The sequence below is a fragment of the Apostichopus japonicus genome, chromosome 4, assembly GCF_037975245.1.
Source record: "Apostichopus japonicus isolate 1M-3 chromosome 4, ASM3797524v1, whole genome shotgun sequence".
Classification (NCBI taxonomy): Eukaryota; Metazoa; Echinodermata; class Holothuroidea; order Aspidochirotida; family Stichopodidae; genus Apostichopus; species Apostichopus japonicus.
The window spans coordinates 11,939,098-11,960,976 of record NC_092564.1 but is presented as its reverse complement, the minus strand read 5'-3'; the positions used below and the strand labels follow the sequence as shown (position 1 = coordinate 11,960,976).

The 21,879-nt window shown below is 37.1% G+C and overlaps 1 protein-coding gene across 2 annotated transcripts in view; it reads right to left on the bottom strand.

The window, feature by feature from the left end:
* Positions 1-3,688: 3,688 nt before the first annotated feature.
* LOC139966461 (proton-coupled zinc antiporter SLC30A2-like) overlaps positions 3,689-21,879 on the bottom strand; it is a 28,845-nt gene continuing 10,654 nt past the window's right edge. For both annotated transcript variants that reach the window (XM_071969482.1, XM_071969481.1), the window contains exons 5-7: positions 14,730-14,835; positions 11,362-11,496; positions 3,689-8,502 (exon numbers count right to left, since the gene is read on the bottom strand). In XM_071969482.1, the coding sequence (XP_071825583.1) occupies positions 8,357-8,502; positions 11,362-11,496; positions 14,730-14,835 (387 nt within the window). In that variant the 3' untranslated portion in view covers positions 3,689-8,356. The remainder of the gene's footprint in view (positions 8,503-11,361; positions 11,497-14,729; positions 14,836-21,879) is intronic.

Sequence of the window (21,879 nt, the reverse complement as noted above, 5' to 3'; positions counted from 1 at the left end):
GGACCTAACAAAAAAATACGTAAGGCCATAATTAAAACCAGCACGCATGGGGACCACCCAACCAATAGGTCATATGAATTCTAAGGACATAATTGTAGAGTCCCATAGTCAGTATTATATGGTCCAAAGAGTATTTGACCAAAACAAATGACTAATGCACAATCATTATCCAGCAAATTTATCAAAACGAGAGCCTAAGTGATATTGTTCAATGCTTGGACGTTATTGCATGTGCCATTAATGCATGGTAGGCCTAGGGGATGGTTTATTAATTTGATTGTTTGTCCGGCTGTAAGCTTCAGTTGAGCATTTATGACAGTGCCTGCTACATGCCTGCTACAGTGCCTGCTACAGTGCCTGCTACAGTGCCTGCTACAGTGCCTGCTACAGTGCCTGCTACAGTGCCTGCTACAGTGCCTGCTACAGTGCCTGCTACAGTGCCTGCTACAGCGCTGCTACAGCCCTGGAAAGGTGCTGTCGCTTTATACAATTGTGTTCAAATAATTGCCACATTGCAAATTTCCCCTATGTTTAGGCTAAAATTTCGTAAGTGAATTGCGCAAGTTAAAGTGTTAAATAGGCTGACATATCAATGAATTCGGAAGTCATTTAAAGTTACCGTCTAAAATTGTGAAAACATTCCTACAGAATTTGGCCATGGACATGCGGCCATTAATTGGAATGCACTTAAAACGAGTTATCTTTTTTTCATTCCTTGAGGGTCCAAAGTGCAATTTGAAATGCTATACCGGTTGACACTAAACGTACAATACATAACATACGAGATAGGGGTGAGTCACACGCCCCTTACAAAATCATTTATCCGTCACTGGCTAACCTGTGTATATAAAAGGGATAAGCGTTGTGATGATGTCACTGTTCCTCTTTCTCTTCCTGGTGTCTTGGCGTTTTACTTTAACTCCCTCCTTTTCTCCTTTTTCTCTTTTTCTTCTTTTTCTTTTCCCTTCCTTCCTCTCCTCCTCCTCTTTTTTCGTCTCTTGTTTCCTATTTTCTTCTCTTTTTTGCTCTCCTCTTTTTCTTACCCGGGGGGGGGGCGCCCCCAACGCCCCCTGAATACGCGCCTGGTAGTCTATGATCGATGGTAATTTACTGTAACTTGGGCGTAGGAACTTCCTAAGCTTTCAAATTTTACTGTCTAACGATCTCGGAATATGCATGTTGTAAATGGAATAGCACTTTGAATAACCGCTCCACCCACCACCCCTCCCCCAATTTCGACAGGGTTAACAAGGTCGTGCTACAATATAGTCCTATACATAACAGTTACACAACATACTATTACAGACGATAGATTGCACTATTCAGTGGGCCTGCAGGACTGTTGAAATCACGTGCTAGGGTCGATTGAACTATGGCCAAGGCCACGAAGGAACTTTGATGGATTAATTGACCGTGCAATACCAGCGTGACAGAACTGCGGGGATGAGCGTCGTTTCAAATCAGTGGATTATGGACGACAAAACTTGACTGTTTAATTAAGGGGGGGGGGGAGGGGGCAGAACTTGAGAGGAAAAAAGAAGATGATATCTATCTTTATACCTTTCTATTTCACTCATAAGGTGAAATTTAAATATTCAATTGATACTGTTACGTGAGCTGACCATTCAATCAACTATTGGATTAAACTATGATGGCATTATCAGGTGTGTCTGTGCGTCAAAGACAATACTGCGAGGAATTTATGGATTTCGTTTATTAAAACCACGTTGGAGACGCAAGTTCTCTCTGTTCCGTTTGTCTCTTGCATGATGGATGCTGCGTCTGTGATTTCATTGCCAGTCTCTTCAAACTACTACTTTGAAGAAATGCATCAAATTTCCAAGCTGTAGTATCTTTATCTCTGGTTGAACTTACCGCTCCATTTACTCATCTCTAATGACGACTAAGGAAATTGGGAAGTTAATTTGGACTTGGACTCACATTAGGCTGTGGAATTATTTCTCGTTAACCGGCTTTGCTTGGGACATTGTTTAAACGCTTTTCGCGAGGAACTTGCCTAGTTTCCTCTGATTCGTTACCGCTAACTCCAGCCGACGCAATGAAACAGCGCAGGTCAGTTACTCCCAATACCCCTCCCTACAAGTAAGATTTAAAATACCGTAATACACACGCTAAATAGTTTAAGAATATTCCTGTTTATTTGTATCAATGTTCGTTGTTAAATGTATTTAATTCTTTTTATAAACAAAAACAACACTTACATCCTTCTTAATGTCTTTCTGATGTGTTGTGGTCACGTAACATAATCGGTGGCCCGTCTGGGAAAGATAAAGCCTAAAATCTTTCATTTGATCATTTACAGTATCAAATTTATATCTCCACATTCAAAATGTCTATCGATTTGACAAAGTTTATGACGTCTGCCCTCTTAACACTTAATATCTGATATTAATTCTGAATTTGCTCAGGTTGCGAAACCAAGGGCGTAGGAACCGGGGGGGCTGGGGGGGGCGCCAGCCCCCCAGTGAAAAATGTGGAGGGGCGGAAGTATCATTCCGCCCCCCCGCTTCGCAAGTCAGAAAACCCCTTTTTCATTTCCAAATGAGAAAAAAATCTCATTTGGAGCACCAAATTGCATCTAAGGCCAGGTGAAAATGCAAAATTATATACAAAATGGAGTGGGTGGGTTGAAGTATGCTATATTGCACCAAATTGCATCTGAGGCCACCTGGAAATGCAAAAAAAATCCAAAGGGGAGCGGGACACCCCCTCCCCTTAGACCCCTCCCCCAGGCCGGCCAACAGTCTTCAGCCCCCCCCCCCACTCAAAAGTTCCTTCCTACGCCACTGTGCGAAACATTTTAAAATATAATTAAAACAAACAAGGGGAAGGAGGATATCAAGAAACTGTGGCGGAATATTTAGTGGATGAAAACCTTTTAGGAGAATCAGATTCTTGGGAATCTTCTCTGTTTAACGGAAAGGAAACCAGATGCCCTTAAGGAGAGAGAGCTTAAACTCAGAGAAATGGAATTTGAAAAAGAAGTAAAACTACAGAAAATCGGCTGTAAAAATTCTGTCCGAAAATGCCATTCTTCGAAATACTCTTCTCTCATTTTCCAAAATTAGCGCAAAACTTTAGCATGGCCAAAAGAACAATGGGTTCATTCAAACTTATTTTGTTGGCAAGGTGCTCAGCGAGAGTGGCATTCACTTCTAAGAATTTAGTTGAGCAAGGAAGACACTTCTCTTCATTTTGTGTAAATAATGGGGAAAAAAAACATCTACTTTTTTTAAAATATCGACTTTCGCCATTTTAAGGGGCGGTAGACCGGAATGGGCCCGGTCAACGGTAGAGGACGATGCTATGTGTTTTGAATACGGTGATGTACAACGAGAGAAGTAAAAATAAACTGACAAGTCATTGTATGGGTTACTAACATCAAGGTAGAGCTGATATACACGTCCGCGAGTGCTACTGGAATATAGCTGACAGTAAGGAAAGAACAAAATGGCGGATGGGGGGGGGGGGGGGAGGAGGATGACCATAATAAAAACTCGATGCTGTTAACCGTATAATCTAACACAAGTACGCAGGGCTATACAGTCCAACTGGGCTATCCAGTTTCCGAATGGATTTTAACATCAATTTAGGACAAGCCTTCGTACAATCGTCACTACACAATGACAAAAGGGTGCTAATAAAAAAATAGACAAAAGACAATGTATATTGGCAAGTTAATTTATTGTCATCTTTTACATTTCAATTAATATTTCAACTTATTGTCAATGTATTGTATAAAAAAATTTTTTCACTCACACAGATATAATATTATGATATTATAAACACTTACTGTTATAACGTTGTCCGTTTAGTTAGTTTTGGAATAGTTACATCCATTTTGGTATTCAAACCACACACACAGACTTACATGCATCATCTTCCTAATAGACTGGTTAAATGTTTCCACCTAACTAATACATAAAAATCAATGCAAAGCACCTATTCTTCTACTTCTCCTACCTTCCGACATAATGTTTGAAACTATCACGTCTTACTTGTAACATAACATTAAGTTATGTAGCGACCATTCACGTACAGATAACGTGTTTAAGAAAAAAAAACAAGAAGAAATAAACAAGGCATCCAAAGTCAAAAAAAGATGAAAATTGGCACAAACAATGACAGACGATGCACATTTAAGTTGTACACATTCTAACATACTTTTTCGTTCTTTTTCTCTCTCAAAAATAACTAGAAATTGATAGAACGTGCAAATACTTTTTTTGGTTCGACAGTATCCATACAATATATATCTAGCAGCATACAAATGACTTGACTGATACGAGCTAACACTGATGTGAATTTGTGACATTTTTGGTATCTCTTACAAAATCATCACATTTTAGAAGAGGATACTTTAAATAGCTACCTTCCCTACATATATATGGAGGTACAGAAGAGATGTCTCAATTTAATGCAACCTAAACTGGAAACTGATCAGTATTGATGAAGAAAAAAGCACGGAGCAAACATTTGGTAAAGAAGGAAGGATGAGCAGATCCAATGAAAGTATGATAATCTACAAAGGATTTGATAAACTATTTTACTGCATTCAAATGGGTTCTGTAACTCGAATTAATTCCACATGAATGATGAAAACATCTATTAATAGCTTTGAAATGACTTACTTCTTCCGTAGCAACAGAATATATCAACTACTTGTAATGGTCATAATTATAATCGATACACTGGAATATTAACACTGCAGTTCCATTGATGGGCAGCTCTTGCTGTCCAGTATCGATGTGTTTTATCAACATTTCTGAAATCACATTTTAACTCAATGTTGATATTGTCAAAATAGATAAATAAATTTACTCCCCCAAAAGTACAAACCAAACTGTGACTTTTGGTCCCTTTGATTTATCTGTAAAGTTAAACAAACTTGAAATTCAAAGTTACAATGTGAAAGCATTCCATAATAAGGTCCCGAGTTCAAGTCACTCCAAGATCAGTATATGTCCAGTTACAGAGTTGTTGACAATTGACCATTCACAATCACAGACGTTAAATATGAATCTAAGAGACTGACTTCAGTTAGCTTGCGGCTTTGATAAACCAATGATGGTTTCTTCGCGAGTTCCTGCTTGCAGGAGGTTCTAAAATACATTCATACATACAGGTACATACAAACATAATGAACCCGACTTAACTGATTTGTCACTCTACAATCTTGTTGCTACTATTACATAGTAAAATAATCACACAAATCATAGCAAAGGACTTTTTTACCAAAAAGTTTGGCCATTTGCAGAGATTAAGCAAATAAGAATGTTAGACCAAAACAAAGGTGTCTTGTTCTTTGTTATTGTTTTGGTTCAGATGAAATCAATGTCTTTAAAGTTTTAATAACATTCAATTCATCAAACAGTTATTTCTTAATATTTCTGGCTGTTATTCCCAATGTGTTGTGTTTAAAGTTTTGAAAAACATTAAATATTCAATACATAAAATATTTATTTTGTTAAAATTTCTGGCTGTTAGTCCCACTATGTTGTCTTTAAAGTTTGAAAAACATTCAATACTCAATTCATGAAATGTTTACCTTGTTAAAACAAAACTTATATTGAAGGTAATCAATCTTACAAAGTTAACTCATCTATTCAATGAAATGTTTCAGAACAGACCTTCACAAGAGGTAACCGAATTTCAAAAGGCTCCCACTTATTTCATCTCAAACTCTGTGTGCCCCACATCTCGTTAACCATCGCCTTAATTTGTACAAAGTGTGACACCAATGAATATCATACAAATGACTTCCTGGATCCAAGTGAATACATTTCTAATGAATCAACAAGTACTTTACAGTATAATTCAATAATTCAAATGATAATCATGTCTTCAGAAAAAAAAATAATTGACCAAATAATGATGATATATCTGATAATATTTTGTTATCATATATGTGATGTGTTTCAAGTATAATGTAACATACAAAATATCACCACAGAAGACAATGCACCAATTTGTTTGTTATTTCATTTTAATCAATAGATTTACAATAAATTATGTTACTCTTGATATACTCACTCCCATCAATTCTTTTGAGTTGAGGCATCTGAGTCATTAATTATATCTCCCCCTGCATGTTTTTTTTCTTTCTTATATAAAATATATTCATCTCTCTTTTAACATTATGAAACAAACCTATCCAACAATATACTATATAAGCCTAGCCAACAATAACAAAAACCAAGTCCAAGTGATATATCAATCACAACGTTACTTTGTGTTATTTCTGGGACGTTTTTCTCTCTCTTAATTGGCAAACAAACATGACAGTGTTTCCTGTTTTGAGATAAGATTCACTAGCAGTCATTTATTATAGGCAGGCTGGCTGGAGGCGGTGGGCATCGACTGACAATACCTCTAAATGACAATCTTGATTTAGAAATTGATATCTTTCCGACCAGCAAATCACGGATTGTTACAATCAGTATTTGAGGTCCATCGGTGTAGAGCATTAATGTGATAAATCTTGACAAAATGACATATATTAGCTGGGACATTGAAAAATAGCAACCAGCACTCACTTCATCCAGGCTACTTCCAAGTCTATTACTCCGTCAAAGGAAGACGGAACACTTTCATTGGTCAATGCAACAGACAAACTTCAGAGATGATTGTCATGTTTGTTGACCAGATAATTTAAATTTAAATGACCTTCAACTTTCTGAACTACCCAATTTTGGAAATAAGTAAAATGTCTTGTATTAAATCGACTGTGAGCTGTCAAGTTATAGAAGGGGAAAAAATTAAACGTCTTTTTACTTATGTGTTTTTAAGGGAGGTATGGTGCTTGCCACTGTACGATGACAAGATTTAGATTTTTATTTTAAGGACTTTCTCTGCCATATCAGCATGAAGACAACGTCAGTCACAATAAGATTCAAAGCAAATAATTTCAGGCTTACATATCTGATGCTTCAACAACTGTGCTATTAATTTGCTTACATTCTCCACTACCAATAACTTGGCTATATTGTTAGTCACACCAGGTCATCAGCAGACGACTCTGGACATGACAAGTAAGAGTGCTGTCATTGTGTACAGACAGGTAGGTAAGGAATACCATAACTGTAAATGGACAGTGAAGTCATGCTCTCCATCCTAGCTTCTAACAAACAGCAGTGTAAGTAAAACATGGAGAAAAGTGGAAGCCCTTGTATATCTCTGTGGTATAGAAACTTACAGCTACGACAGGAGTCATCATTGGTGGCCCATGGGTCCTATCAGGCGCAATAATTCACCCCTATACATAAAAAACACTGGCAAAGATCTTGTACTAATCAGGTACCATGAAGGGATTAGGCATGAGCACCCTACTGTACCCATCCATCAACCCTGCAAATTGCTAATCAGGTACCATGAAGGGATTAGGCATGAGCACCCTACTGTACCCATCCATCTACCCTGCAAATTGCTCAAACTGTTGTTGTTAGTTTGTTAGTCTGTCTGGTCCCTTGCTCCAACCAATTGTTTACATTCTGGTCCTCTTAGAAAAATTGATCAAGGTATAACTATAAATAGTATATGACATAATTGTTTTAAAATTGGTCACAGAGTTTGTTCATTCATTCACAAATACTTTCACCTTTGATCTGTTACGCCTTATTGCACTTCACAGGACTCCCAGGATCATTTTCTGTCTGACAGATATCCAGGAGTGAGCGAGTCAGGATCGTCACAAAATGACTCACAGTTTCGTCAAAAAGATATATCAAAGAGATTAAAAGCTGCAATTATAAAATGACTTTGGATTCATACTTGACTGGTACAGGACTGCTTAATGTCTCTGTAAATGTAATTTGTTGTTTTAGTCAAACAAACTTGCACCCATCAGTTGAAATTGTGAAATCAAGTTTGTAGTTTACCCAATAAAACTACATTATAAAATTAATCTTTGAAGGGAAAATAAGGCTTTGCTGTAGTTGATTATACTTCTTTTTAAACATGCAAATTATAAAATAAATATTCTAAGGTTTGAAATCAAATCTTATACCATTACAATCCAGTCCATATACAGTAAGTTCTGGGGGAAGTGGGGGATGGGGGGATGGGGGGGGTGGGTAGGATGTCAAATATCTTACAATAGAATGAATCTTAGGAACAGAGTGCAAGAATTATACCTTACAACCCTGCTTAAAGGGGAAGCGATATGAAACTCTGCACCTGTCCATTCTGTTCCGTGGTTCATTCCTGATCGGTAGCACCTACCCATCGAGAAAGGGAGTCCGTTAGCAGACGATGAATACATGTGAGTTTGTTGATTTCCTGCAGATCATCTCTAATGGTCTTTATCCAGAGTTGCAAGTTTCTTTCTTTCTTCCTCTCAGCATGGGCCGATGCATCGAATGCAAGACGACATTGTACCTTCAATGTAGTATTCCACCTGGATCGTGGTGAAGGAAAAGCCAAACTTTTGACAAACCAGACTGGAGGCATTGAAAAGGACCTGTTGGGTCTCTGTTCCGGGTTCTGGAGGGATAAAAAACGAGAAATGAAATCTGTCAAAAAATATCACGATGAAAGAGAAACATCAACACTTTGACAGTGAATTTAGTTCTTATAAGCTATGAGAATGGTACTAGGGAGCCTTTATACTGCACTCTTTCTTTGTTCTAAATGGGGATGTCGCATGATTAACAGGAGGCAACACTGTAAAACCTTCTTTGTTAAACTTCTGTTCAACCTACTTCTTGATTTGCACAAGTATGGTAACTTTTTCATAGGGATAACATACCTCCGGATTTTAACATTTATTTCTTCCTTCTTTCTATCAGAGCCTGGGGCATTTACAAAGTTGCTAAGAATGTCTGAACTTTTGGCTAGTTCAAACAAAGTTCTAACAGACAGAGTGGAAAACTTTCTCGACATTGAATTGGCCATAGTATTTACTCCAACATGTCCGCTCAAAAGACAGAAGTCCTTCCAATTGTTCTGCTCTTACACGGATCATTGACGTTGAACTTCAAATCTAGAACCCATTTTTCATGTAGATAACCTTGATAATCATTTGCCCCTACAATGATGAAAGAGAACCTCTCAACTTCTCCCCCCAGGCTTTAACAATTCATCCTCCTTTCTAGAGATGACATTAAGGTGACTCTAACATATTCCAATCATGAATACGTCACGTTCTGAAAAGGCTCATTCAAAGTGAGTTCTTTAAGATAACGAACTTATCATCAGCTGTGAAACTAAATAAACAATACTGTTTGTTCCAACCTCTGCATAGCCACATACATTTACCTTGCAAATACAGCAAGCAATTTCAAATTAGTTTAGTTTAGTAGAAAAAAGGATCAGGAGGGACACTCAAGTCCCCATCAAGAATCCTATAGGAGAGAGAGAAAAACCGAAGACAAAACACTCAGACCTGATTACAATGCTTAAAGTGCTTGTCCAAAGCATTCTGAAACCCATTCATACTACTTGCAAGTACTACTTCCTCAGGCAAACCATGCCACTCATTCACAACCCTATGAGAGAAAAAGTTATGCCGAATATTAAATCCTCCTTTTGACTTATGGAGTTTAAGACAATGACAAATACTTAGCTCCAGTGTAGTGAGATTCAGCAGCTGTTTATTTATTTACTTTTTATATCAGCAATAATGCTTTCCTTGGACGGTTTTGTCATATCTATCCTAACAGTGCCGTACAGTACAAAAGATGTTCATATGATGGACTCCTCAGTAGGATTTACTTCAATGCATGGCTATTACTTACTACTGAGTCAAAAATTCAACAAATGTTGCAATTTCATCATCATGATTGTCAATATTATATTACATCAATGTAGACATATAGAATTAAAAGCCACTGCCTTGTATAATTCTGTATCAGTTTGCAGATCCGAAACAAAAGCAAAAAACTAAATGTTTGCAGAAAATACATCAAAAGATTATTGTCATAAACAGACATTGTACAAATGACTGGAATGTTTCTCCTTCTAGCAACTCCCTGGAAAGTATAATGCAGTGAAAAAAAAAGGCATTGTGGTTTTGATGATGTAACATGAGCAGTTTTCTTTGTGAATCTGACTATTTGTGTAGTGTACAACATACTTGATCTTAGTAACACAGTGAAAAGCAGTGTGATGTGACAAACAATAAATTTACAATGACACAGGCTGTCCTGAAATGACCCTTGACCTCAACAACAGGCTTCTTGTACTATATGTGATAGATACATCAACATAATAAACTATGACATCTGTCCTTGTTGAAATATTGTGTAAAGTGTGGTTTTCAAAATTTGACATCTGGTGAACTCTAATGACCATTGACCTCCGTCCACAACATTAGGCTTCTTGTACTCAATGTGGTACACTTACATACCTAATATGCGATCTGTCCAAGTTTCCCTTGCGATATAGGAAGGTGTGTGAAGGAGAGTGAAGTAAATGTTTGGTGTTTGTTGACCTCAAATGACCTTTGAACTGCACCAAAAGCAATAATAGGCTCCTTAACTTTGACATGGTACATCTTCAAACCAAATATTAGATCTGTCCAAGGTTCCCATCTTGCAATATCATGTTTACAAGGCGTTCACGATTTGACCTGTTGTCCCCAAATGACCTTTGACCTCCACCAAAATCAATAAGCTTCTTTTACTTATGTCAAGTATGAGATCTGTCCAAGTTTCCAAAACTTGAGATATCATGTTTACAAGGTTTTCACAATTTGACCTCTGATGACCCCAAATGACCTCCTCCAAGTATAATAGGCTACTTGCACTCAATGTGGTCCTTCTACATATTAAATATGAGGTCTGCCCATGCTTCCCTTCTTGAGATATCTTGTTTACAAGCTCGGCATCACAAATGCATTTAAACCGTCTACCCCAAATGACCTTTGACCTCCACCAAAAACAATAAGCTTCTTGTACACAATGTGGTACTTCTACACACTAAATATGAGGTCTGCCCATGCTTCCCTTCTTTAGATATCTTGTTTACAAGCTGGGCGTCACAAATGCATACACACACATACTGTATACACACATACGCCATCATGAATGCAAAGGTTACGATTATCATCAAAACCAATGAAGAGTCTGTGTGACCCAAAGTGACTGGTCACTCTAGATCACCGCTGATCAGTTAAAAGTGAGCTTGCCCAAGGTTGTGAGGAAGATGGGTATAAACAGAGAAGGTAAGTAAACACCTTCACCACTCCCCCAAAATCAGTGAATTAAGTTTTAAGACAGTTTTATGAGTCTTCAGTTTCAAACTGAGCATTCTTAAACTTGAGCAAATTCATCTCAAAAACCTGCTCTAGAGATTTAGAGCTATTCGTAAATATGATGGTCATCGCTCATACATCAATCTTACCGACAGCAAGGTGGACGGCCATAGCAGAGCAGGTTGTGGTCAAGGACCAAACATGGAGACTATGAGCCATTCGGACTCCAGGTATCGTCTCCAACTCCTTCCGTACCACGGTGTAGTCGACATTCTTTGGAACTCCTGACAGATAATTAGATAATGAGTGATTAGAAAAGAGATGACAGCTACTGTGCTGTTACTAAACAGATTTACTATGATATAAAAAAAAAAACCTCTTTCTTAAAAATGTTTTAAGCATGATTTCAATACCCTTCTATGTGCGAGTATATCAGTGGACTTCACTGTGTAATTTTGGACACTTTTTACTTGAACTCTTACCAAAAATTCCACCGTTGCAATAATTTCCAAAGAACTCAGGCAATATTTATCAAGTTTTGTAATACTGGGAGCAGCTCTCTTTCACAGAAGGGCAGGTCCAAGCTATTTGCACTGTGACGTACGGGACATTTCAGAGACTTAAATGTGTCTAAAAGTTATAAAAAATCTATTTTCCAGAAACTTTTTCAGGTTTTCATATTTGTTATTGCTGATACTTTATAACAAGCTCATGAAGATTTCCTACACTTGCTTTAATTAGGTCCCATCTTAATTAATATGCAGTGTGACGTACGGGACCAGAGAATTTTGTGTTTTTTTTACTAAAGAGCAAAGCTGAAATCCCTCTGAAATTAGGAGGGCAGTGATCAAGCTGCTATAACTAGTGAATAGCCTAACATTCCAAGAGCTAAGCTGTAACATATTAGAAAAAAAATATGAAGCCATTCCAGTTCAGTGATTACACAAATGAAAATTGTCCTGTGACGTACGGGACATGTGACGTACGGGACAATTTGTCCATATGCAAATTGACTATGAAAACTCATATTTTTATTCAAGCTGATTTCTACATAAAAACATTAATTTGGATATGCCAGAACAATGTTATTGGTAATTTCATGCCATATTTCCTTCTTTCTGGGATCGAAAAGAGCAGTGACTGTACTTGTGAGATCATTCCACTACATAAAACATAGAATGTGTAAAGTATTAATCTACTCTACACATACATCAATACTCACAACATCAATTCTAGCTTTGGTAGACCACAAATCATTCAAGATAAAAAGTTTTGGTGCAAAATTGTTTTGGTATATATACTGTACAACACTGTATCATACTCCCCACTATTGACCCTGAAGTTGAAATATGATCCATCCCATTCAAAACATACCAAAATGTCCACAGTAACGTCCACATAACAACGTCAACGTAATGTCTATCTATTAAACTAGTACAACAAAGAAAACTAGACCTAATACTGGTTATTGAACAAACTTATGAGTGATTGTCCTCTGCAAAAATTGGGCAGGGGAAACTCTACACTTGTAACTAAAAATCTCAATGTCTATTATCTAAGTTCACGACACAAGAACATTGTTGTACGGTCATGATAGTCACACTTCACAATACAGTAGGCCTACGACTCCACATTCTTAAAGTTGTCCACATTCAATGTCAATGTTGAATAGCATTGTAGATGATTCTGTATCCAACACACACACAATTGACTTCCCGATAGTTTATTGAACAACACCTGGGCTGTTGGTGGTCATCGGTCAATAGTTTATTTGAAGCCATGATGTGCTCTTCAGGCATGCAGGGATTATTAGTTGCAACTACCATCTTTCAACAAAATAAATTTGTAAGCATTGGAAGGTTTCCAGTATAGTTTAATTTAGTAGAAAAAAAGGATTAGGAGGGACACTAAAAGTCCCCATCAAGGACCCTATAGAGAGAGAAAAAAAACTGAAGACACAAACACTCAGACCCGATTACAATGCTTAGAGTGCTTGTCCAAAGCATTCTTAAACCCATTGACACTACTTGCAAGTACAACTTTCTCAGGCAAACCATTCCACTCATTCACAACCCTATTAGAAAAAAAGTTATGCCGAATATTAATCCTACTATGTGACTTTTGGAGTTTAAGACAATGACCTCTGGTACAACTACTGTTAGCAAACATGAAAAAGTCGGTAAAGGATAAATTGTCGAAACCATACACAATCTTGAAAACCTGGATCAAGTCCCCACGTAACCTCCTAAGCTCCAGTGTGGTGAGACTTAACAGTTGTAACCGCCTATTATAAGGAACACTCTTTAAGGAACTAATCATCCTAGTAGCCCTCCTCTGGACCTTTTCAAGTACTTCCTTATCCTTAGCAAAATATGGGTTCCAAGCCTGCACAGCATACTCCAGATGAGGCCTAACCAACTGCCTTACCAACTACTTGGTCCCCATTGGAGCCCATGCATGTTTATTATGTATAAATATACAGGGTTTCCCCCACACTATGTCCCGTACGTCACATTTTGTCCCGTACGTCACATTTTTAAATTTGATAATTAGATTTGCAGTGAATATTATTTCAAAATTTTTGGGATGGATTTTGTTGAGCAATGTTCTTAATTAGAACTTTAGAGAATATCACCAAAAAAAATTGTTCCTCCATATCAAAATTTGAAAAAAACGGGTGAAAATTGTGACGTACGGGACATCGATATTTGGACACTAGCTAATTAGCATATTTAATTGATGAACCCCCAAACATAATATGTCAAAATTATTGGAAGGAATGGTGTCTCATGTCCCACATAACTCATATTCAATTAGTTCATATTGCTGGCAGGGAAATAGGATTCCAAATGTCCCGTACGTCACACTGCAATTTGAATTTATGCAAATTAGCAGGGGGTAATTGTTTGAATAGGCAAAACAATTAAAAAAAATTATGAAAATCTGAAACTTCAAAAATTCAGCTTTGACATGACACCAAATTTAAGGTGCTCCAGTAAAGTTTGAAATTTGGCTTCTAGGGATACAATAGCTTGGACCTGCCCAGAATCTAACAAAATAACAGTCTCAAACAATAGTGTTAAAGGTCCGCAAGACTGTCTCTGCTCTCTACAAATGGATATCGTTATCGGGTTACTTTTTCAGGTTAGTGGCATTTTCTTTTTTACATTTTGTATTGCATTTCCTTTATCTCTTACTGTACTTCTTTCTATCGAGGGGACCTGCCTGTAAAGATATTGACCATAGTTGTGTCTCTCTTTCCACTTACTATATTTTTTCTATAGTAGATTTGAATGCCCTGAACTCTGAACTTTGTCTCATACTGTATAAAAGAAAAAATGTTCCTGGGTACAGAAAAACCGCCATACAGCTATGTACTTGTGTATAGCAATTTGCCAATTTCAGTACAGCAAAGATTGCATCACGATACTGCAGTTAAGTACTTTTTCCTCGCAAGTGAAAACTATTACCTGATATGAATAGGTTCTTAAAACATCTTGTTCTTATATATCTTTACCTTCCATTAAGACCAACATGGCATCCCTTAGAATGGTTACGGTGGTGAACATCACAATGACTGAGAATAAGAATGTACATATGGGGTCAGCTAGCTTGTATTCAGGCTGAAAGAGAAAAATAACAACAAGAAAACATGATCATTTTTCAGAATGAAGGAGAAAGAAATGAATTGATAGGCCTAAATTTGTGGACAAAGTCTGACAGATATCTGCATTGGCACAAATACAATGCTGAGACAGAACAGAGACCCCTCCCCCCCCCCCTCCCCAGCTGTAAATATTCTAGCAGAGACATAAGCAACTGTTTTACCCGAAGGACGACGGCATGGGGATGTCATTTTTTTTCCAAATTTACCTTGCAAATTCTCAACTCAGCCCTATAACATCCCACCCCCTCCCACCCCCCCTCCCAGACTAGCAACATGCAACAAGTAAGTTTACTGTACGTGGCTTTCCACCATTGACTGTCCAACTTTTGATATACAATGTATAACAGGACACACTATATACTTGTACATGTATCAGGAAACAAGAACTAGTTTGGAAAATACCAAGCAATGTGAGACTCCTATTTCAGTGATATTTTAACATTTGGTACAAACTCATACGAAGCTGCAACCACCTTTCATGAAATTGTTGATGTATTTTGTGTTTTTCATTGAGGAAGTACAGTATTCTATGTGCTGAGCCCTTGCAGGGTTATTAATTTAATACTTCCCTTCACTTTTCGTTTCATTTAGTTCACTTAGAATCATTTAGTTTTCATACAGGTCAACTCTTTGTAATGCTCTAAATGTGATAAATCAAAGTCAATAAACAAATGACATGAAATGAATGTACGTAGGCTACAGTAAATTATCGACTGCACATCCCACCTGCCCAAATATGTACTCAAATTTATTTATTGGATTTTTGTCAACAGTTTTGATAAGATTGTCACTCACATTTTTCTTTTGCAAATAATAGAAGACTGTAACCCCCAAAGAAAGTGGAACAAACGAGACAAAAACATGGTTAAACATTTATAAATATTTGTCTGAGAGGTCTGACTCTACCTCTGTTTGTATGTAAACAGGTGAATAAGGGTCTCACTTCTTTGACAGCAGATGCCTATAAATTTTATACATTTCTCAGGTTTTTATGGAGAAATCCTTTTTGCATCCCTACATTCCATTTATCCTGATTTATCGCTTTTGACATGTTGATAGTGGAATTGATAAAGGAAATGCTATTGCATGGCATAATAAACTGTTACTTGTAAGTACTGTGCCTGGGAAAAATTTGGGGTTCACATTGCCTAAGTAGCAATTTTTTGAGGCTTTCTGATTAAATATCCAAGTTAGCTCTTTTTCTCTTTTTTGCTCTCAGTTTTTACTACTACTATCGAACATGCATGCCCAGGGTTCGCCTAATTTAATCGCATTTGGAATAAACATTTAGTAAAAAGCCACTTGCGATTAATACTTTCTAGTTATCCTGTCTATAATCCAATTAGTAACATCCTGTAAACTCCCTTGTCAGTCTTTCCTTCTATGAAATAAACGAATGAATAAATAATCACTCTTTCAATTTTTTCCACATGGTAGCCTAACACCACACTAAGTCAATGGGGTAATCTAGCCTAACCATCTGTTTATTAGCTGAAATTGTGACGCAGATATATCCATGGAATACAGTACTTTCATTGTTGCTGTTATCTTCGACCACTTGGTAGCCTAACACCACACTAGGTCAATTGGAAAAATCTTGCACAACCATCGGTTTGCAAAACAAACAAAAAATCACACTTTGCATAGGATTTCGGGTAATAAGTTAGGAACCGGGTATCACTGTATCGTATTAGGGCTTTGCTTTGTAAACAGGGCCTTACGTAGTTAAACTGTACATTGTATAACAAAGAGAGCAAAGAATGAGTGCCAAATGTTCCTAATACTCCCACAGTTGCACTTTCATAGAGTTCATAGTGTTCTGTACAACTAATGTACACCCCAGAGACACTGAATAGTATGTACACCCAGAGACACTGTGCTTATAATAGTACCATCACTTTAAGGTTGTCATGAATAATCAACAATATTTACTCTCACATTTTTTATGAACTCTACAGACCCCTAGGGCAATGTTTTTCTTTTTTTACCATTTGAACCTATAATCCATTACGGCTCAAACCGAAGCTTTCAATTCATCAAAATACTGTTTGGTACTCTTTTAAAATTTTGAACAAACTAAAAGTCTAGTAAAAAAAAACTTAACAAATTCATGGGCTCCCTCGACACAATTTCCTAGCTCAGAATCTGTGGTGGGATAACTTATACAGTTATGCATTGCAACTGTGTGATGCAAAAATGTGCTACACATGTGTGATTTAAAGCGGTCAGATTGCTACACAACATTTTAACTCCAAAGATGTATATATAGCTCAGTCTTTTACACAGGTATATACTGTACCATAGCATCTTATGAGAGACACATTTCAGAACTTTCAAAACTGATATATGCAAAATTTCAACATTAAATTATTCCCTAAAAATTCTCGCTCTCACATTCAAACAGATCATTGTATAAAGCAGTCAAATTTGCAGCTGTTTTTCAGAGGTAGGTCTTCTGTAGATATACCTTGTAGTTAATAAAATAAGATAAGATAAGATAAACTTTTTTAAACCCCACAAAGGGTAATTGAATGCTTGTATAAAACAAGTATATATAACATCTAAAAAGATAAGAGATTACAAAGTATGAAAACATGTGTACATAGACAACAGCAGGAACCATAAAAAATCCGAAACAATACATTGCACTGTGAGGAGAGGACGAAAATAAAAACGAAAATACCAACAGGGCAAGCATTAACGTCTAAGAAGTAGGTTGTGTCGTTTCATGCATTGTGGAATGAATGAAGAGGGGTGTCTGTTAGTTCTAGCCAACGGCAGCCTCATCCTACCACTTCTAGGGATGATCGCTCTATCCAGAAACTCCCGGACTGGGTGGTCTTCATCAAGAAGGATCTTTTCCAACTTAACCCCCAGTTGGTGTTGATAGGACGAGGCCAAGGTTGGCTGACTATCCCCAATGATACGACTTGCCTGTCTGATCAGAACATCAATACGATGTGCATCTTCCTTCCTGACGTTGCCTCCCCATGAAACCAAATTATACTGCCAAACACCACAAATAATAGAGTTATAGAACATGGCAAGAATGTTGTTATTAATATTAAACTTGTTAATTATACGCAGACAATGCATCCTAGAATTCAGTTTCTTCATTAACATATCAACGTGATCATGCCAGGCAAGACGATTATAAATCACGACCCCAAGATATTTATAATTATCAACCCTTTCAACAGTACTTCCTTTCACAGTAACTTTCTGTGATACCCCTTCAGACTTCCGAAAATCAATCACCATTTCTTTTGTCTTATTAACATTAAGTTCTAGAAAGTTCTGTCCACAATACTGTAGGTGACAAAGTTTTGTATTTGTTGTAAGTATGCAATATCATCATCTTTCGTTATCAAACCTATCAATGCAGTGTCATCTGCAAATTTGACCAAAGAGCAGTTTCCATGGGTGGACCTCACATCAGATGTATATTAGTGTTTACACGGGTCCAAAAATCGAGAACCAGGTACCCGAGAGCTGTTACCTGTCGGGTATCCGGGTACCCGGAAAAAAATTGTTTACCCTCGTGTATCACGATTTTCAAGAAATGACATCTTGGATGCTATTACAAATGAATCATATTCTCTACTGACTATGTTTTCTTGATCAAAAACGTAGGTGTAAGATAAGGTATAAAACCTTCCTCAATAATTTCTATTTGCTATTGTTTCTTTCATTAACTTGTTAATAACTTCATATAATTAACAATACTACTAACATTGCACTGCCGTCGCTGCTTATGCTTGCTCTCCACAACTATTGATCACACCACATAAATATCCAATTTAGCTCGTAAACAGCTGTTACTATATCTATTATGCAGGCCCAGGTTTCGCATTAGCCGCGAGATTGCGCGATTCGGGCAATTTAATCGCATTTGGAATAAACGATTAGTAAACAGCCACTTGCGATTATTATTTTTTAGTTATCCCGTCTAAAATCCATAAACATCTCGTAAAATTCCTTGATAGCCTTTCCTTCCATGAAATAAACGAATGAATAAATAATAATTTCTTCCACATGGTAGCCTAACACCACACTAAGTCAAGGAGAAATCTAGCTAGGCCTAACCATCTGTTTATTCGCTGAAATTGTGACGCAGTTATAAGATATCCATGGATATTTTCATAACTGCTGTTACGTTCGACCACATGGTTGCCTAACACCACACTTAGTCAATGGGGGGAAATTGTGACGCAGTTATAAGAGATCCATGGAATACTTTGTTATTGCTGTTATCTTCGACCACATGGTAGCCTAAACCACACTTAGTCAATGGGAAGTCTGCCTAACAATCGGTTTGCAAAAAATAATTCACACTTTGCGAAGGATTCGGGTAATAAATTAAGAACCGGGTAGTATCGCGTTGGGTGGGTACCTTCGTTATTGCTGTTATCTCCGACCACATTGTAGCCTTACACAACACTAAGTCAATGGGAAATCTGCCTAACCGTCGATTTACCAATTTTTTTTTTTTTAAATCACACTACGTATAGGATTCGGGTAATATATTAGGAACCGGGTAGTATCGCGTCGGGCGGGTACCCGGATACCCGGATAACCCGTGCAAACACTAACACAGATTGTATTCATATTGTATAGTACGTTCCACACGATTGATTCAAGTTTGCCAGTGCTAACCTTCCACAGACAATACTTTGGTTTACATATTATGTGTCAACTTTAACTGGTTAAGAGAGTAATAGTGTTAATTTAACAGGATCCTTTGAACTTACGAAAGAGAAACTATCTATAAACCAAGTATATATATATTAGACCTACAAGGAAAATGATCAAAACGAAACTTGAAAGTGTACAGAGAACGAGAGTACAGGGAAAATCTGGGGAAATGATTGCAGTTTAATGGAGCTGTGTAAAACCTGTCCACTTATGAGACACTAGTAGTTGAAAAGGGGAGGGTGGGTGGAATTTATTTTGCAATATTGGAAATGAGGGATCTATAAACATCAAACAATGTTGAAATATTGTATTCTTTTCTATCTTAAAATGAAACCTCAAACCAGACTTTATGATTAGACTTTTGTTCATCAAAGATTTGGGAGGGTTTTTGGTGTCAAGTATTTTTTTCAATGCTTTAATGCCCTACAGGATAAAATGAGGGGGGGGGGTAGGTACAGTAGGGAGGGAAGGAAATAGATTGAAGGAGGAGAGGTGGGAAAGGAGAGGAACGGGAGTAGAGGAGAGGCAGAAAAAAGGATGGTGAGGGGGAGAAGAAGAAATTAGGTATAACTTTTAGAAACATGCCATTTCCTCTTTAATGTTTCAACTGATATCAAAGGTCATTCAGGACATGTAAATTACATCCTAAACTCTGAGGTCGGCAGAAATTTTATCATATTAAATATATACTCCAAGAAAACCTGCATGAACAATTATTATTTCTAAAAATGAAGGTTTAAGTGTATTTCTGTTCCACACAACCTTGTTAGACAAGTGAGTCATGATGTATTGTACTGCGATCGCAACACCAAGTACAAAATCCAAAAGAAAAATATGTAACCAAATGTTTGCCAAAAAAACAGTTGTAGAAGCCAGAATATGCACTAATCCTTATATATAATCTCATAAAGGTGAGGTTGTGTAGCCCTTTTTACAAGAAATTGGCTCAAGAGAGCCAAGTATGCACATTTTGCCAAGGAACTTTTGTCACCCACATAAAAGAGGTCGAGAGAGGTCACCAGTTTCATAATTCCTGGATTTCTGACAAGTAACTCTAGACAAGACATGGTAACAAACGTGTCTCTTGATCACATAAATATAGTATAGGTAGTAATAAACATAAGAAGTTCTTATAAACACAGCATGTCAGATTCAGCAATAATTCAATAGGTTCAAGAAATTCTGCAAACAAACATCGTCCTTCTGCTTTGACTGGACAGAAATCTGTCAAGGTTACGGAGGAGGGTGTTCCAATTTCCCAATCAGATCTACTGTATTGTACTAATCTCTAAAGTATCTGTATCAAATATTTAACTGAACAGCAGTCCTAACAAGAAGGGCAAAGGTGGGTGGGGGAGGGGGAGGTGAGGGGTGGTGTTTCTAGAAGTAACAGGCATGGTCCCAGTATCAGCTACAGAATCTAGGGGAATAATGCAGTCTTTTTCACAATACCGTAAACTTAAATGGATAAAAAAAAACAACAGACAACCAACATGTTTAGGGGTTACGATGCCTAAACATATTCATAGTGTGGAAAACCATACATATTAATATACATGTATGAGATTGTGCACACTAAAATGAAGAGGATTATCTATTGACTACTGCAGCAATATATATCGATAGGTATCAGGAATCAGTTATCCTGTTGACAAAGCATTCACTGGTAAGGATGTTACAGCATACAGTATAAGTTCCAATATCTATGTGAAATATACTGTTAGACACATAGATTGTATGAATAATAGGAAATTTTCTGCTACCAAGTTTGAGTTTGCAAATCCCTAAAAGATTTGTTATTTATAGACTGAGAGCTCTACATGACACTGTTTAAAATGCACTATGAAATATTTTGACAAGCTACAAGCCTACAAGTCATCTGGTATAAATCACAAAAAAAATTGCCAATTTTGAGAGCAATGGAGATGTAACCACTTGTTAATATTCATGAGATGGGAACCACAAATAATTGGGCACATCTACACATCCATTGGGCATCAACCTACCTAGTAAGATATTGATTCAACTTGTTGGTCTTGAGATATAGTGTTAACGAGCTTTTCACTGTGATAACACTCTAGCCATGGCCATTCATGAATAATAATGAGAAAGAATTTCTTGATTATATTACCATGTACCAATCACCTGACAGCCCCATACCAAGTATGAAGTAAAAGAAAATCGGACATGTATACGGTTTTACATTAGAATTTTACGTTAAACCTTGCCTACTTATCAATATGCATGAGATGGGAACCACAAAACTATAGGGCACATCTAAACATCATGGGGCATCTACCTGCCA